This window comes from Gambusia affinis, linkage group LG12, assembly GCF_019740435.1.
Source record: "Gambusia affinis linkage group LG12, SWU_Gaff_1.0, whole genome shotgun sequence".
In the NCBI taxonomy this organism is placed as follows: domain Eukaryota; kingdom Metazoa; phylum Chordata; class Actinopteri; order Cyprinodontiformes; family Poeciliidae; genus Gambusia; species Gambusia affinis.
The window spans coordinates 4607967-4623868 of NC_057879.1; the positions used below are offsets into that span (position 1 = coordinate 4607967).

At 39.4% G+C, this 15902-nt stretch overlaps 3 protein-coding genes across 8 annotated transcripts in view; 1 reads left to right on the top strand and 2 right to left on the bottom strand.

Moving 5' to 3' along the window:
- Window positions 1-1605: 1605 nt before the first annotated feature.
- Window positions 1606-7377, bottom strand: LOC122841436 (tubulin beta-4B chain-like). The gene is made up of 7 exons (XM_044134738.1): window positions 7029-7377; window positions 6565-6673; window positions 5009-5119; window positions 4620-4864; window positions 3959-4281; window positions 3514-3858; window positions 1606-2916 (listed from the first exon to the last, which is right to left on the bottom strand). Exons 1-7 carry the CDS (start codon window positions 7083-7085, stop codon window positions 2769-2771), a joined length of 1338 nt encoding a protein of 445 aa, XP_043990673.1. The 5' UTR covers window positions 7086-7377; the 3' UTR covers window positions 1606-2768.
- Window positions 7378-8015: 638 nt separating this feature from the next.
- LOC122841438 (relaxin-3-like) lies at window positions 8016-10860 on the top strand. The gene is made up of 2 exons (XM_044134740.1): window positions 8016-8665; window positions 8739-10860. The coding sequence occupies exons 1-2, from the start codon at window positions 8458-8460 to the stop codon at window positions 8888-8890; spliced, it is 360 nt and encodes a 119-aa protein (XP_043990675.1). The 5' UTR covers window positions 8016-8457; the 3' UTR covers window positions 8891-10860.
- Window positions 9740-15902, bottom strand: part of LOC122841435 (SH3-containing GRB2-like protein 3-interacting protein 1) — a 53220-nt gene continuing 47057 nt past the window's right edge. For 5 of the 6 annotated variants that reach the window (XM_044134736.1, XM_044134737.1, XM_044134731.1 and 2 more), the window contains 2 exons: window positions 15551-15715; window positions 9740-15434 (listed from right to left, as the gene is read on the bottom strand). In XM_044134736.1, coding sequence (XP_043990671.1) covers window positions 15412-15434; window positions 15551-15715 — 188 coding nt within the window. In that variant the 3' untranslated portion in view covers window positions 9740-15411. The remainder of the gene's footprint in view (window positions 15435-15550; window positions 15716-15902) is intronic. The other variant, XM_044134734.1, reaches the window with a different exon arrangement.

Here is a 15902-nt window from a genome sequence, read left to right on the forward strand (position 1 = left end):
AAACTGACATGTCTTTGCCGATCAGACTACAAATAATAGTGGAAATTTCCAAAAGGTGAGAAATTGGGAGGCGGAGGGGTTAATTATTTTTCATTTAAGAATTTTATTGTGAGCGATCATCTGAAAGCATTCCCAGATGTCAGAGGTTTTCCTCTTGCTGCAGCTCCAATTCAGACAATCAATCGAGTTTATTTGTGTGGCAGATTTCAGCAGTTCAAAGAGCTTTACACCATAAAATCACAAAAATATAAAGTCATAAAAAAACAACAACAACATAATCGACAATTGAGAAAACCAGTAACAAACATTACTTTCTGATGATCAATGCACATCAAATATGTTGGTCGATGTTCCTTTTATTTTGGCCGCTGAAGACAAATATTCTCCTCTGATGCTCCTAACCACAACCCAGGAAGCAGCACGGGCTTATCGTGCTTTTATTTTAAAAACCGACACGCAAAATGAAGCAGTCACGTGTCCCAGGTGACGCGAGGCGTCGTTTGTTGCCAGTCTCGTGGTTTTCAGCAAGACGACACACGCATCGAAGCGTTATCTGACACGCCCCCTTGGAGACCCCCACGCCTCCAAGCCTGGCTTCAGACGTCCCATCTCTATCAGTAAGTGATGATTATCCTGTATAAGTCCTTAATTGCAGTTGTTTAACTCAAATTGTTTGGATTTAGAAACTGCCTGGAGTCTCCTGCTTGGTACCGGGGAGGTGGCTACAGTTTCACCTCCCCAGTTGATCTTAGCAACATAAAACAGGTTTGTACTATTTGTTGCAACCAAGCAATTTTTATGGCACAAAATCTCCTATTAATTTGAAATTTCCTTTCCTTTCAGACAAAAAGCTGCCGCGACTCGTCAGAGACCCTGTCGCTTTACTGAGTTCCTCAGTTTTGTGCTTTTTCCATTTTTTAAAATTATTTTTTATTTTTTTTGCTACAAGGTGTTTACTTTGGGTTATTTTCTATTCTTTGGGGATTGTCCTGTGTGCTGCTGCTGGCAGTTTTGGTTTTTAGATCATTTAATTAAAGCCCTGATTTTTCTTTTATGGATGTATATGTCCGAGGTTAGGGATGACGTCTCATGTCTTTTTGTCGGCCATTTTGGATTTAGCCAATAATAATTTCTTGCATTTGCAGCTGATGGCCAATAGTTGATAGTGTATTTTATGATGCATTACAGTAGTGTCCACTTCAGTTGTCTGTGTGCATTTATTACATAAAAATCCACGAGAAGCACAAGATATTGGCTTTTAGATAGCGATGTCCAAACTTTTGGTCTGTACTGTAAATAGCACCTTTCAGCCAAAGACAGTTCAGTGCATGTACAAGAAAGTTAAAAAATAACATACAAGAAGAGACTAATAAAAAAAAAAAAAATCAAGCAGATTAAAAATAGACACAGTAAACATTGCAAATTTAAAATATAGTGAACAAATAGAATAAAAAAATGTAAGCATAGGCAACTTCAAATGAGATGGTTTTTAACCTTGTTTTTTGATTAAAAAACAAGGTTAAAAACCTTCTCATTTGAAGGGATTTTAGAACTGGACTGATATGCTGATCTCTTTTTGTTTTAGTTAGGACTCTTGCAGTAGCAGTCTGCTGTGGTGACCACTATGCATGGAAGGGTTAATTTATGCAGAGATAAGTGAACTCATCTCAGTTAAATGTTCGGCTTAGATTTCATTTCAATGCAAATAATGAACTTTCTGTTGCTCTGGTTCTGCTGCAGAAAGTTGGACCAGAACTTTTGTTTCCTCCTCAGGATCCAGAGTTCTGCAAATCATCACCAACTTCAGCTGTTGCATGCTTGATGGATCTGAAAGTATCCCATCAGTTTAGATTCATTACTGTTTCAGATCATTGCACCATGTTACTGCGCATGTGCTGGATTTTAATTCCATATGGCTCAAAGGTTTTCTCCGATTAAAGACAATGCTGCCATTTGGCCAGCAGATGTCGCCCTTTATGCATTGGCTCTGTAACATCCAGATTTATTTCCTTCATTTTCAACGTGAAAGCATTAAAATCCCCTGGAATATGCCTTCAACTGACAAAATCACCAATTCACAGCTTTTGCCAGGATAAAAACCTTTATTTAAAACTCTATGAACATACCATCAAGTTATTAATGTAGAGCTATTTAGAAACCATCCTGAATGCACCAGACTGAAAATTACAAAATCTAAAGATGGACAGACGTACAGAGAACCATCTGGTGACATGTGAATAAAAAAACACACTTGGCCATACCTCTTTATAATGAAGTTGTTACCACAAGATATTATATAGTTGTGTTTTCTTCTCCCATGTTTGTCAGACATGGAAGTTCTGTACCAACTTGTCAGGATTATGTAGAAAAATAACAAACAGTTTTACAGAAATGCGTTGTGAGTGGGCAATGTGGAGGTCAGACTGGAGGAATTACATCATTCAGAAAAACACTCGCGGTCTCAGTAAAAAAATGAGCAACCACATAAAAAAACAAACCGCTCACAGATGAAAGCTTCAATGTCCAAAACATTCAAAATGCTACAGGGCAGAATTGCAGGTTAATACATTTATGTTCCAGAAGATAATTCTTATGTAATATTCAACACGTTTTCTGAAAAGCCTGAAAAAATATCTAAAACTTTTAGAACAAGCAAAACTGGTGACATTTATCACACCTTAATTGTTACTGATTTGACACTTTGAACAAAGAAAGAAATGGTAAAATCTAACAATGTGTCCCAGGAGCAAAGCCGCCACATTAGCTGCTTAGGCCATGTCTTCTTCTCCCTCCTCTTCAAACTCGCCCTCCTCCTCGGCCGTGGCGTCCTGGTACTGCTGGTACTCAGACACCAGATCGTTCATGTTGCTCTCCGCCTCGGTGAACTCCATCTCATCCATGCCCTCGCCGGTGTACCTGTGACGAGACAACATTAGCGTCTATGCCTTGCACTAACACGCCACTCTCTTAGTACACCTGATAGCCTGATAAACTCCGTTAGATTGAAGATTACATTTTCAGATGGCGCAGTTCACTTTCACACGGCACTGTGTCAAGCAGACCAAACCTGCTGAAAAACCCGTTTCCCTCTTTGTACAAAGGAAGGAAAAAGAACTACTGAAAGAAAATTAGAAGAAAACCTATGAAGAAGACACTGAGTGCTACTTTCTTCTTCATGAAAAGTAAATAAATGGAGTGGCGTCCGATGTTAGTGGGTGTAGGATTTCGCTTCTGTCTTTGACCATGAGCCATTTCTTCTGCTAACGCGTTTATTTTGGATGCATTTACCCAGAATGCCCTGCGATGGCTTCCTGCTTTTGGAGAGGTCTCTGGGACGCTTGCATTCACATATGAATTTGAACTGCATCAGAGTTCATTCAACCAAATTGAGACCAAGGTTTTTCGGTTTACCAGAGTTTGCTTTATTGGTCCACGTTGGTTCGATAGCACATTCACACCTCCCTGAACGAATTCTCTAGGCAAACAGACCAGCTATTGATTAACCTAACTCACCAGTGAAGAAAGGCCTTGCGGCGGAACATGGCGGTGAACTGCTCTGAGATGCGCTTGAACAGCTCCTGGATGGCCGTGCTGTTTCCAATGAAGGTGGCGGACATCTTGAGGCCACGTGGCGGGATGTCGCACACGGCCGTCTTCACGTTGTTGGGGATCCACTCGACGAAGTAGCTGCTGTTCTTGTTCTGAACGTTCAGCATCTGCTCGTCCACCTCCTTCATGGACATGCGGCCGCGAAAGATGGCGGCCACCGTCAGGTAGCGGCCGTGACGCGGATCGCACGCCGCCATCATGTTCTTGGCGTCGAACATCTGCATGGTGAGTTCAGGGACTGTCAGGGCCCTTAGAAGAGAAGACATTCAGTTGGAATTAAGTATCTAAAGTGGATGATAATCCTAAATGAAGGATAATCCTAATTTAGTGGGGGACTCAGCGTCTTCACCGGTACTGCTGGCTGCCGCGGCTCGTCAGCGGGGCGAAGCCCGGCATGAAGAAGTGCAGTCTGGGGAATGGCACCATGTTGACGGCCAGCTTCCTCAGGTCTGCGTTCAGCTGGCCGGGGAAGCGCAGGCAGGTGGTGATGCCGCTCATAGTGGCCGACACCAGGTGGTTCAGATCGCCGTAGGTAGGCGTGGTGAGCTTCAACGTACGGAAGCAGATGTCGTACAGCGCCTCGTTGTCGATGCAGAAGGTCTCGTCAGTGTTCTCCACCAGCTGGTGGACAGACAGGGTGGCGTTATAGGGTTCCACCACGGTGTCCGACACCTGTCAGGAGGGGAATACAGAGAGAGCAATGGAACCTAGTTTAAGGTTGGGAGAAGAATGATTTCTGAAGAATTCACCAACCCAATTATAAGACTTTTTAAGATGACTATGAATAAAATTTAAACATCATCACCTCCCTAAAATTATGACCTAAATATTTTGGGATAATAATAATAATAATGATGATAATAATAAACAAAACATCACCACCTCTTTATTGCAAAAAAGATTAGTAAAGCAAAATAAATGAATAAAATCCATTTGTGGGGGAGGGATGCTTTAAGGTTGATTTAAATTTGATTTATGATTTAAGGTTTAAGGAAGGTGACGATATAAACCTTGGGTGACGGCACCACGCTGAACGTGTTCATGATGCGGTCTGGGTACTCCTCTCGGATCTTGCTGATGAGGAGCGTGCCCATGCCGGAGCCGGTGCCTCCTCCCAAGGAGTGAGTGAGCTGGAAGCCCTGCAGACAGTCACAACCCTCTGCCTCCTTTCTCACCACATCCAGGACCGAGTCCACCAGCTCTGCTCCTTCAGTGTAGTGGCCCTTAGCCCAGTTATTACCAGCACCGCTCTGACCTGTTACAGATCAAAGTACTTAACTTTTGAAAAGTCAGAAAAATCCCGACATACTAAAATAACACTCGAGTTTTGTTTGGCAGCCCAATATATTGTAGTTTCATTGTTTTAATCAAAACTAAATTCTTACAGAAATATGCATACCAAAAACAAAATTGTCAGGTCTAAACAATTGGCCAAAAGGTCCAGATCTCACAGAGTCCATGGTGCCTGGCTCCAAGTCGACCAGCACAGCACGAGGGACATATTTTCCCCCTAGTAGAGAGAGGGAAGAGGATGTAATAGTCATACAAAATAGGGCTGAAACGATTCCTCAAGTGATTTGAGTCCCTCGATTATTAAAATTCCTCAAGGAAAATGTATCTGCCTCAAAGCTTTGTTAAATTATGTTTTATTATTTAGCACATCGTGTTCTGGCCAGGTCAATATTTGCCTTGCGAAGCACTCTCACTTCTGCCTGAGTTGTTGAAGAAAGTTAAGTATTAGCAACATAACATCCAATTTTCAAGTTGGCTCTGGGAGGACTTTATTGATTCATGATGATGTCAGAGCTTTTATAATTTTTCGGGGGACCAATAAGCATCCTTAAAATGACTGGCGCGATGCCTGGAGGACGGCAACCTTTTCCCTCCCGGAGCTGCTGCCTGTTGGCGGTGCAAAGCAAACGGCGGGGAAGAGCGTTGCAGTTGTGTTTATGCAGGACTGAACTCTGCGGGCGGCGGCTATTCTGTAGTTGATGCTTACAGCGGAAGTGTAGCTTCATGGACGAACCGGAAAATTAATTTCATATCTTCCAGGTCTCAACAAACTGGTGGTGGAGCTCATCGTGGCTCCACCACCCTGGTAGATGTTTCTGTGACGAACTAAGGAGCCAAATCCCGTTGCTAGCATGAACAGAAAAGCTATAAATGTCTGGGCAAGGTGGGAGTTCATCTATTAAATTGACTGGAGATGAATACATAAACGAAAAGTTGAGTATACACTTTTTTAATATAAGCGTATTTGTGAGCCTGCCTCTTTATTATTAAATTGAATATAATTTCAAATTTTTGTATAACGTTTATTCAGGTTAACTTAGAAAGTGAGCTATTATTGTTACAGGTTAGTTTTCTAAGCTAAAAAAAGTAACAGTTAGGGAAGCTCAAATATGAAAAATTGGACTGATGTTGGTATCTGACAATAATACTGCTGTTATGTTAGATTTACCAGTATTTTCTTGTATAATTTTTTTAAAAATTCAATTACTCATTAACAACAGCCCTAATACAAAAACACTGCAACATCCTTACCTGGTTGACAAACAAAATCTGGATAACATTGTAATCAATGGATTAAAAATGATTTGTGGAAAATGTGAAGTATAAACTGTTTGAAGCACAGTTGTCAGAAACCTACATACACTCATAATTTGTTTTTAGAAGTTATGAGAAAAAATATGGCAGCAACTGTTAACTTAATTGATTGCGTGTGGAGGCCTTCATTTTAGAATAGTCAGTCAGGAAAGCGAAAGAAGACATGCAAAGCCGCGAGGGCCAGAACTGAGGACGCATATTTGGTCGCGCGCTCTACTCCTTCGGCGGCGTATTATAGCTCGGACATGTGCGCATCATTGTAAATTCAATTGAGGCCCCCCTGTGTAAGGTAACGGTACTAAAGAGTTTCCTCCACTAACTGCACTGTGAAGCGAAGTGTGACCAAACCTGACGCCTCGTTGTAATAAACGTTGATCCGGTCGAGCTGCAGGTCGCTGTCTCCGTGGTATACCCCGGTTGGGTCAATGCCATGTTCGTCACTTATTACCTCCCAGAACTACAACCAAAGAGACAGGAAAAATTACATTTCAACTAACGGGTTGAGCGGGGAAGTAACGGAACCAACGGCTACGGCTAGCATTTTAGCTAAAGGCTATGTTAACTTTTTTTGGCCTCAACCTAAATGTAACTTTTAAGTCGGTGTTAAACAATGTAAGATGTCTTAGTGACATGCTATTTCATTTTCTATGGCTTTAGATTCCCATTTAGCAAGCACTTACCTTCACTTCTTTTTTTTTTTTTTGCTAAGCTAGCTAACGCTAATTTAGAAGCCAGTCCAAACTAAATATAACTTTTCAGTTGGTGTCCCAACGAATTTAGGCATCATTTTTTTTAAATGAATGTTTACTTACTTTCGCACCAATCTGGTTGCCACATTGACCAGCTTGAAGATGAAGAATTTCCCTCATTTTTATCGAAATTCAGTTTTCTAATAATCCAACGAGCAAAAATGAGTCTCGTGCAGCAATCCGTTAAAGGAGGGAACTCTTTCTTCTTCTTCGCTTTTTGACGGATGAAAGTCCGGATTGATACTGGAATATCTATTCGTCCGATAGCAGACCTCCATGCTTTCGGAGACCTCCATCCCCAAATCGATTTTCTAAGTCAGGTATAAATACTTTCAATACTTCATTCACTTTAGATAATGCATCTTAACAAGTGCATCTTAGAAAGTAACTAAATTATTGTGATTTTTCCTAAACGAGACGGCGTTGATGGGAACTACTTATTACTACGCCTGAAAGCGTGTAGGACTTAATGCGCAGGCGCGAAAGAAAAATAAATAAATAAATCAAGCCTGAAGCTATTTCATCTTTCATTTTAGTAGTTCTTACGTATCAGGGTAATTGTAGGGAAAAAAGTAGGCGTAAACTTCCGCCAAAAGACTCAGATATTTTGATATTAATCTCAGAAATCTTCTAGAAAAAAGAGAAATTTCTGAGTTTGAAAAGTGGAAAGTTAACAAGAAAGAAATTCAGCCATTTTTTAATCTCACGGGTTTAGCAGTCATGAGGCCTGGGTGTAGCTGGTGAACCTGAGAGTTTGGTCAGATACACCTAATTCATTATTTAACAAGGAGGGAGGTGGGATCCTTGTCTGAGCAGAAAACCAAAATGCTATATTTTTTTTTATTATACTGTATGTTCATTTCAGTTGTAGGGGGACAATTAAAGTATAACTCACACCACTATAAAAACCAAAATCAGGTCAAATTCTTTGCCTATAAAATAGATTCCTAAGTAATAATAGTAATATAATAATATTACAGAATCAACTGGTGTAAATTACAGCAGGAAACTGCATCGTAAAAAAACAAACTATAATCATTTTAAAATGAATTGGCTTTTACTATGACAAACAGACAGGTAACAAGTTCTTTATGGCTGACAAGTGTACCTGAAAATGCGTTTTTATTTTTTTTCTCAGAATTGCTGTTTGCAATAGCCACATACATTCCACTTTGTTGCTATGTAGAAAGCAATCAGATCCGCATGTTATCTCAAGAAATCCATTAAGTGACTCTCAACTAAATCCCCGGCAGTAAAAGCTCAGCGGGTCAGATGTAAAAGGGATCTTCTCTCTACGAAAATGTAGCTTATCGGTCATCTTTACAGCAGCCTAGATTCCCACACATATCCCAAATCACCAAAGCAACATCCGTTTGGTGAAAGCACATGATGATTTCCAAAGATAACAAGAGGCATTTACACGGGAATCGTCCAGAAGAAGGGGTGGGAGGGACTCGGTGGAGGCTGTATAAATAGAGGCTGCTGAGGACGGATGTGTGTGAATTTGAACAACATGAGATCGTCACTCCAACTCGGCGTTCTGCTCTGCTGCCTGTTGTGTGCCGCAAACCTTCAGGCCGAGGAAAGCCGGAATTCCATGCGGCTTTGTGGCCGGGCCCTTGTGCGAGCGTTGGTGTTCACCTGCGGAGGGTCCAGGTGGAGAAGACAACTGGAGGAGGAGAAAGGGTTTCTGCCAGACGGTCAGTGCTCGTTAGCTCGATAAACTTCTACAACTTTGATGTACAAATCTGACTAATTCCTGTTTCACGACAGACTTCTGGGAAGTCAACGGAGAAGAGCCGGACTCCGTGAAGTCAGGAGAACTTCCAGGGATGGACTATCATCGCAGGGACCAGGACCAGGCCTTGATAACAACGTGCTGTCAACAAGGCTGCCGAAGAAATGAGCTGTCCATGCTGTGCTAGAGGGGAAGCTCATCGATCAGATACCGTCCTTCTATGTTTAAATATTTCAGTTGCAAATGTATCCATAATGTTGTGATTTATCATGTAGGCACAAATAAAAGGCATCACGAATGTTTGTCGAAAGTACTTGTTTAATGATTAAGTTGTTCACGAAGAGGAAAAGCCTGTATGGACAAGAAATAAAAGTAGTGTGAGAACGGAGCCCCAAAATGTATTTGTTTGCCCAGATTTGTGATTGCCATGGATTGTTCTGTGGTCGTTTAGAACAGCAATAAAGAATTCTACTAATTGTTCAAGTCTATCAATTAGTGTGTTGAGAACAACTTTGTCAAGCACAGTACTGAAATCAAGTTATTCCAAGTCAAAAGTTTTAGACTCATCGACCTAAAGCAGTCTTGGCGTTGTGATGTAGTCCATAGCCTGAATGAAAAGCACTAAAGAGGTTATCCTTATCAGGAGGAGGTACATTTGATCGTAAACTGTCATAGACTGTTTGAAATGGTGTATTGTTTACTGGGTTTGTATTTACTGATTATTGGCTTTGATTTGAGTGAGAGCTTTTACTGCTCCAAATGCTGTGAGGAAAAACACTCATAAAGCCTGTTTGGTTTGGACTTTATGGCCACCATTTCCGATTTAAGACGCCGGGTAGAAGGTTGTACATCCTGTGTATGCCATTATATCATAAATGAGTTGTTAAGTCAGTTTACCTAATTTTCGTGCTGTAAAATGATGGAAATGACAACCCTTAGCTAGCTGATCAATAAGTATACATAACAGTTAATTTTTTTTTTTTACATCTTCACACATCATCTTAAAACTCCTGTAGTAACACGAAGACGTCCTTCATCAGTTTTCTCTTCTTTATTACCAAGTAAAACAGATGTTACATTATATAGACTTTTTCATATATTTACCTTTAAAAGCTTTGGGTGTGAAATTTACATGAGATGTTTGCATATTCTGACTCTCACATTAAAAACATGACAGCCAAAAGGCAGAGAAAAGTTGAGGAAGAGGATCACATGATAACCATTGTTTTTATTCATCAATAAGGCAAAAGAAAAATGATATAAATATAGTTATGCAAGTCCCTGTAACAGTATCCACACCCTCTGAAACCCTTTCACAGTTTGTCACAGTAACGCTACAAAACTCAGTGTATTTTATAGGGATTACTTTGTGAACGGCTAGCACGAAGTAGTGCTTATCTGTGAAGAGGAAGAAAAAATGTACAACACACATCTGTAAAGCGGAATGGATTTGCATTCAGTCTCCTTTACACCTCGAACAAAAACCTAAGTGGTATCAGAAGACTCTTTTTATTACACAGTTGAGCTATGTGTAAGTTAATGTCAGTATAAGTCAGAGAACAAACATTAAGACAATAAAACACAGGAGACTGTTCAGGGAGAAGGATTTGGAGAAGTTTAAAGGATGGGCAGGTCATATAGATGCAAATTCGGCACTTAAACTCTGCACTTCCGCCACTTTTTTTTATCTGTATATCTCTATATACTTATATATATATATATATACATATACATTCTCAGTTGTAAAACTTTTTACGCTATATGTCTAGTTATTGTACATCTATTTATTAATTGCTTAGGATAATTTTAGTTAGACTGTGCCTTTTATTGTTACTCAATGTTAGTAACGCCCTGTTTTGTATCACTGTGGGATAGTGAGAAACGTCATTTCGATCAACTCATTAATCAATAACTTCACTCAAAGTTGATCAAATTTATGGGTTTTTTCACGATAAGCGGCCATTTTCTTAAAAATCTGCGTTTTCTTTTGTACCAGAGGTTCCTCGTCTTTCCATTTTAATAAGGGCTAAATGTATCATATTACACTGCTCCGTCATTTGGTATGAATGTTTATATTTCAAAACATAGCGTAAAGTGCTTTTTTTTCACGCCACACCAGACTCCGTTTACAGCTTTTTTTTTTTTTTTTTTTTTTTTTTTTACCGTTCTGGGACTATAGGTGCACTTAAGGATGACCACCGGCGCCCTCTGCTGGATGGCGGCCAAACCGCAATACTAACAGAAGCTCTCTAAGCGGCCAATGCTAATCGATTGGAACTCATTCTAATCTAGTAAACCATTAATTCACACTAAATAAGTCAATTAATGGTTTGCATCCCGTGGAGGTCATAAAACAATAGTCCAGCTTCAAACTTCTCATGGATAAATGTTCAGTCTTATCTGAAAACTGAAAAACTGTGGGACCACTTCAAACCTACTTTACCTAGGAGTTCCTACTTAAAGTGATGTCAGAGGCACAGCGAACTTGTCAAAGAAGGTTTTAATGCAGGGAGGCTGGAGACAAATACATGCCACACTTTTGAAATTTTTAATTGTAAATTTTTTGGAAAATTGTGTTCTCCACTATGTTTCAGTAACTTTACACCTACACGTTTAGTTTTGGTTTCTTGGAGAAAATACACTGAGGTTTGTTGTGATGTCACAAAACAGGAAAATATGGGTGTGACTACTTTTACAAGGCACTGTGAAAAACTAAAAGAAAAATAAAATCAATTCTGCACCTTCAACTGAAAAAGGAATTTTTTCTTCTAAAGATGAAAACAACTGTTTATTAGGGTCATTGCAGATAGGGAAAAAAAGGAGTACATTTTCACCAAAAAGTATCTGAAATTTTCTATCTGACAAAGAAAACATAAACATTTTTGAGCAGGAAAAGTAAAACTGTTGGAAAAAAACTCAGATTTTTATTATTATTATTATTATTATTATTTTTAGATTAATCTCAGAAATCTTCTAGAAAAAATCTTGAAAATGTCTGAGTTTTAAAAAAAATCAAAAATGTTCAAGACATTAAAAAAAATAATGTGTTTACTCTTCCAAAATTTTGCCTTTTAGAGCTCAGAATTTTTTTTTCTTCTAGATTTCTGATCTTAAACTCAAAATTTCAGAGTTTTTTTAGCAGAAATTTACTCCCCTTTTTTGGGCCATTTATAAGGGCCCCGATGCGTCATCGCAAATATATAACCAAGACCAAGTTGAGCAAACAAAGTGAATGTGATGTGCAAAACACATTGCGCAACAAGATGCAGTGAAACTGGATTCTGTGCGCCGACCGAAAACAAACAGCATTAACGTCGCATGGAAAACACCTCTAGGTATATCGATGACATGCCAGATTTATTGACAGTGGGTGTTCAGAGGAGCATGGACAGCGAAACGTTGAGCGGAGACTTGAGAGAAATCTAAAAGTCTCGTCCCAAAGCACACCTACACAGCAAACACACACACATCATGACCAGGATGAAGGTGGACAACTGGTATTGCTTCCATAGGAACGGTGGAGGGACAAAAACACTTTCATGTGGCACCATTAAGAAACATCCACAAGTAGCTTTTTTGTTGTTGTTGTTGTTTGTTCTAAATTATTATTTCTGAACACAAACCTGCATGAAAAACACCAGATGAGGAGCGTGTCGTGAACTAAATGTATTCCGAGTGCTGACATCAACAAACTAAGGGAAAACCACAGACATGTCCATATGTCCAGACAAATGTCCGAAACGGCTTTTTTTATATATATATATTTATATATATGTACACTTTTTACACATAGGCTTCAAAATATTGCTATCAGAAAATGATAAATCGTGTACTTATGATGGTGAAAAAGGGAAAGAAATAATAAAACAGAGTTAAATAGTGCCGTCCCCATTGGAAAGACGTTCTACTGTTGACCGACGACAGCCAGAACATCCCTAAAATTTCCCTGTTCTCGACCTTGAGGTCCTGGCCAACAAAAAGCGACCGTATTGGTTTTAGCAGCATCAAAGGCAACTTCCGACAGTCATCAACTCTGAAACGTCTTCAGCAACTTCTCCTCCTCATCCGCATATGGCACTCGTATACGCTCACGTATCCCACAGCAAACATGATGAACTTTGAACCGTTTACTCCAACTGGTCCAGGGGAAGCCACAACTTCCACGACCCAACGAAATCCCCCGTAAAACCGCCAGACACTACTACCATAATTTGTTGCAGGTTTTAGTATGGCGCTACTTTATTTAGAGTACTAGCAACACTTATTGACACCCTCTGGAAAGATGTGTGGAGGAAAACCCCTTAAATACATTTTTTATTGCAAAGTTTAGAAAAACACACATTTTTAATACATTTTTTGACAAAAACTAACCATTAACTAACTGTTAAAACTTTAATAAACATATGTCTCTGTATTTAATGAGTTCTACTTAAAATTAAATAAGCCTTTGGTGGGCACACTTCCGTTTTACACGCTAATATTTGCTTCCTTAGCATTTTTGCTAACTGTGAAAACTTCACTTTTTTGACGTGTTAAGTCAAAGTTAAGTTCAGTTAAGAATTCGGTCGTTCAGTTAACGACCAAATTCTTCAAGTAGGTAGACATTTATATTCATGCTCTTATTTTGAAGTCCTCTCCTCATGTTCTTTTTTATTATATAAAGAAACTTTACTGAACAAGTGGCAAGTCTCAAAAAAACAAAAAAAAACAAATGAGGTATACAGAAAAATATATAAAATTAGCATTTAGCATTAGCTTCCACAAATTACTGTTAGCTTTAGTGGACCTAATATTTATGATTAATGATTCACGATTAGGGTGGCCACCGCTAGCTTTTTAGCTAGTGCAGCTAACTTTTTGGCTAGCGGTGCGCTAACTGTGTTATAAAGGAAAACTAAGTACTATCCTACTGGCAAAAAAAAATAGAAAGTTGTAGATCAGAGGAACCAAGAACAATATTGATTCATTTTTAGACTTTTCACACATCTTTACCAGGGGTGCCACCAGAGGTCCGTAATCCACAAATGTAGCTAGCGCTCTAAGTCTTTGCCAATCCTGAACACAACAAAAGATTTTATGAGGCGAGGACAAGAAGTGATTCATTCTCATGCTATTGCGCATTTAAAATCAAATTCCTATTTATTCCACTAAATCAAAACACCAGGGGATGAAAAACCTGACGCTTTCAGGAAGTTCGACGCAGTGAAGAAAAAACAAAACCTATTTTACCAAAGTCAAGAATTATGAGAAGAAAAATCCCCAAACATTCTTACTAATTGGTGTTTTGATTGATATAAACTTTTTAATATATTTTTGTCACTTTCCATCAGACTTCATTGTGATGTTTGAAGATTTTATATGATTGATCAACACAAAGCACAGCAGGCTCATCACTACGGGAAAACGTGGCAGCTGCAGGCATTCAGTAATATAACTTTGGCAAAAAAATGACAAAGAACCAGCTAATGTTTTTAAATGTAGCTGTGCTAACAAATGCAGGTCTTAGCAGTTTTTTTTTTTTTTGTGGTGTAATTACATTGAATTCCCAAAACAGAATCAGCCTAAAAGTATGATTTACATTTATATGTATTATTCTTGTATTGATGTTTTCGTTGCACCATTTTCTGCAGAGGAAAATGTATCTCTGTTCTTTTTTTCTTTAGTTTAAACACCAAAAATTGAAATAAAAAGATGAGTCTTCAAAAAAAAACCCCAAAAGCTTTCAAATTACCGATGGCAGATATTCATGAAAAAATATACATCGTCTTTTCCAAAGGTCTTGTAACATTAGCGGCTCTAAGCCAGTTTTATTCAGCAGCTCTTTAGATTGTAAAGGCTGCAGATCCCTGTTTTAAAATGTTCAATTGAATCTGGGTGGCTTGATTATTTTACAAAGAGGAACTAACCAAAATGTCTGACTCTACACATGCAGAGCTGGTAGATGGTTGCAGACGCAATTGCAGCAAAAACCAGATTTTCTGGAGTTTATTTTATTTAATGTTTTTATTCACTAGGCTACTGAAAACCGTCCAATTCGCAGTCAGGCTCGACTTCGTGCTGGTCTCTTACGTCAAAGCCCAATGGAACCCATTGAAGTTTGGGTTTTAACGACGTAGCCCAGGAGAAATAGCAAAAGGAATATTTTTTGCAAGGCACGGCAAATTTCATACCCTCATCAGTCGCCTCTAAATGCTAATTAGCCTAGTTTTCATTTCGATGCGCCTTGAAAACAGAGGGAACGGTTTTGATTGGATGAAAATATGGACTCTCACTCTGACTGTCTGATGGGACGTGGCAGTGTCAGCCAGATCTAGTTTTCCACCTTCCAGATTGTTCTAGACTTTATGCAATCAACTCCCATTACCTCTCGCAGTGCATCTACAGCAATGACCAACTAAAGAATAAATAACTAAATAAATAAGGCTGGATCACTGAATAAAATACAATTATTATTATTATAATTTTTTTTTTTTTTTTTACACCAAAACAACAAAGACTTAACGGCTCCTCGTGTTTAAAGCCGTTCCAGGTGCACAAAGGATGATTTGTGTTAGCTTGCATAAACTGTGTTCTTGTAGCAGACCTCCATTGTTCACGCCGACGGTTCGCAGAGGAGAATTAGTCAAGAGCACTAAACGTGGGATGGATCCGTAAGTCTTCACAGTCAAAAAGCCACATTTCCTCGCTGCTCTTCATCGACAGCTTTCGCTAATTATCTGCCAAATACTTTCCTGTAAAAAAATAAATAAATAAATAAAAATGACACAACAAACACATCAGGAGGATCAGGGATTGGGAGGATCTTAAATGCGAAAGGTTGGAAATTGAAAACAAACTCGGTTCCGACCTGAAGCGAATCTCTTCTTGACCAGAGACAGCCGGTAGCCGGTCCCGACGAGCTGGATGTCGCAGCCGGACAGCGTGCTTCCCTCGCTGGTGAACTGTACGGCCAGCTGGGACGGCTTACAGGGACCCTCCTCCATCTGGAACCGGCTCAATAGAGCCCCTACTCCTACACAATACGCACATGTCTGACTTTGCGTAACAGAGCAATGCAGTCATTGGAAAAAAAAACGCATGCAATGTTGTTTATTCCTTTGAGGTTTCTGGGTTTGGATTCTGATCGTTTTCTGGAGGCTTCCTCACTTTTCTATGGCGCTGCCTTTGTGCCACCAATACGGGCGAGCGGTGGATCCGGT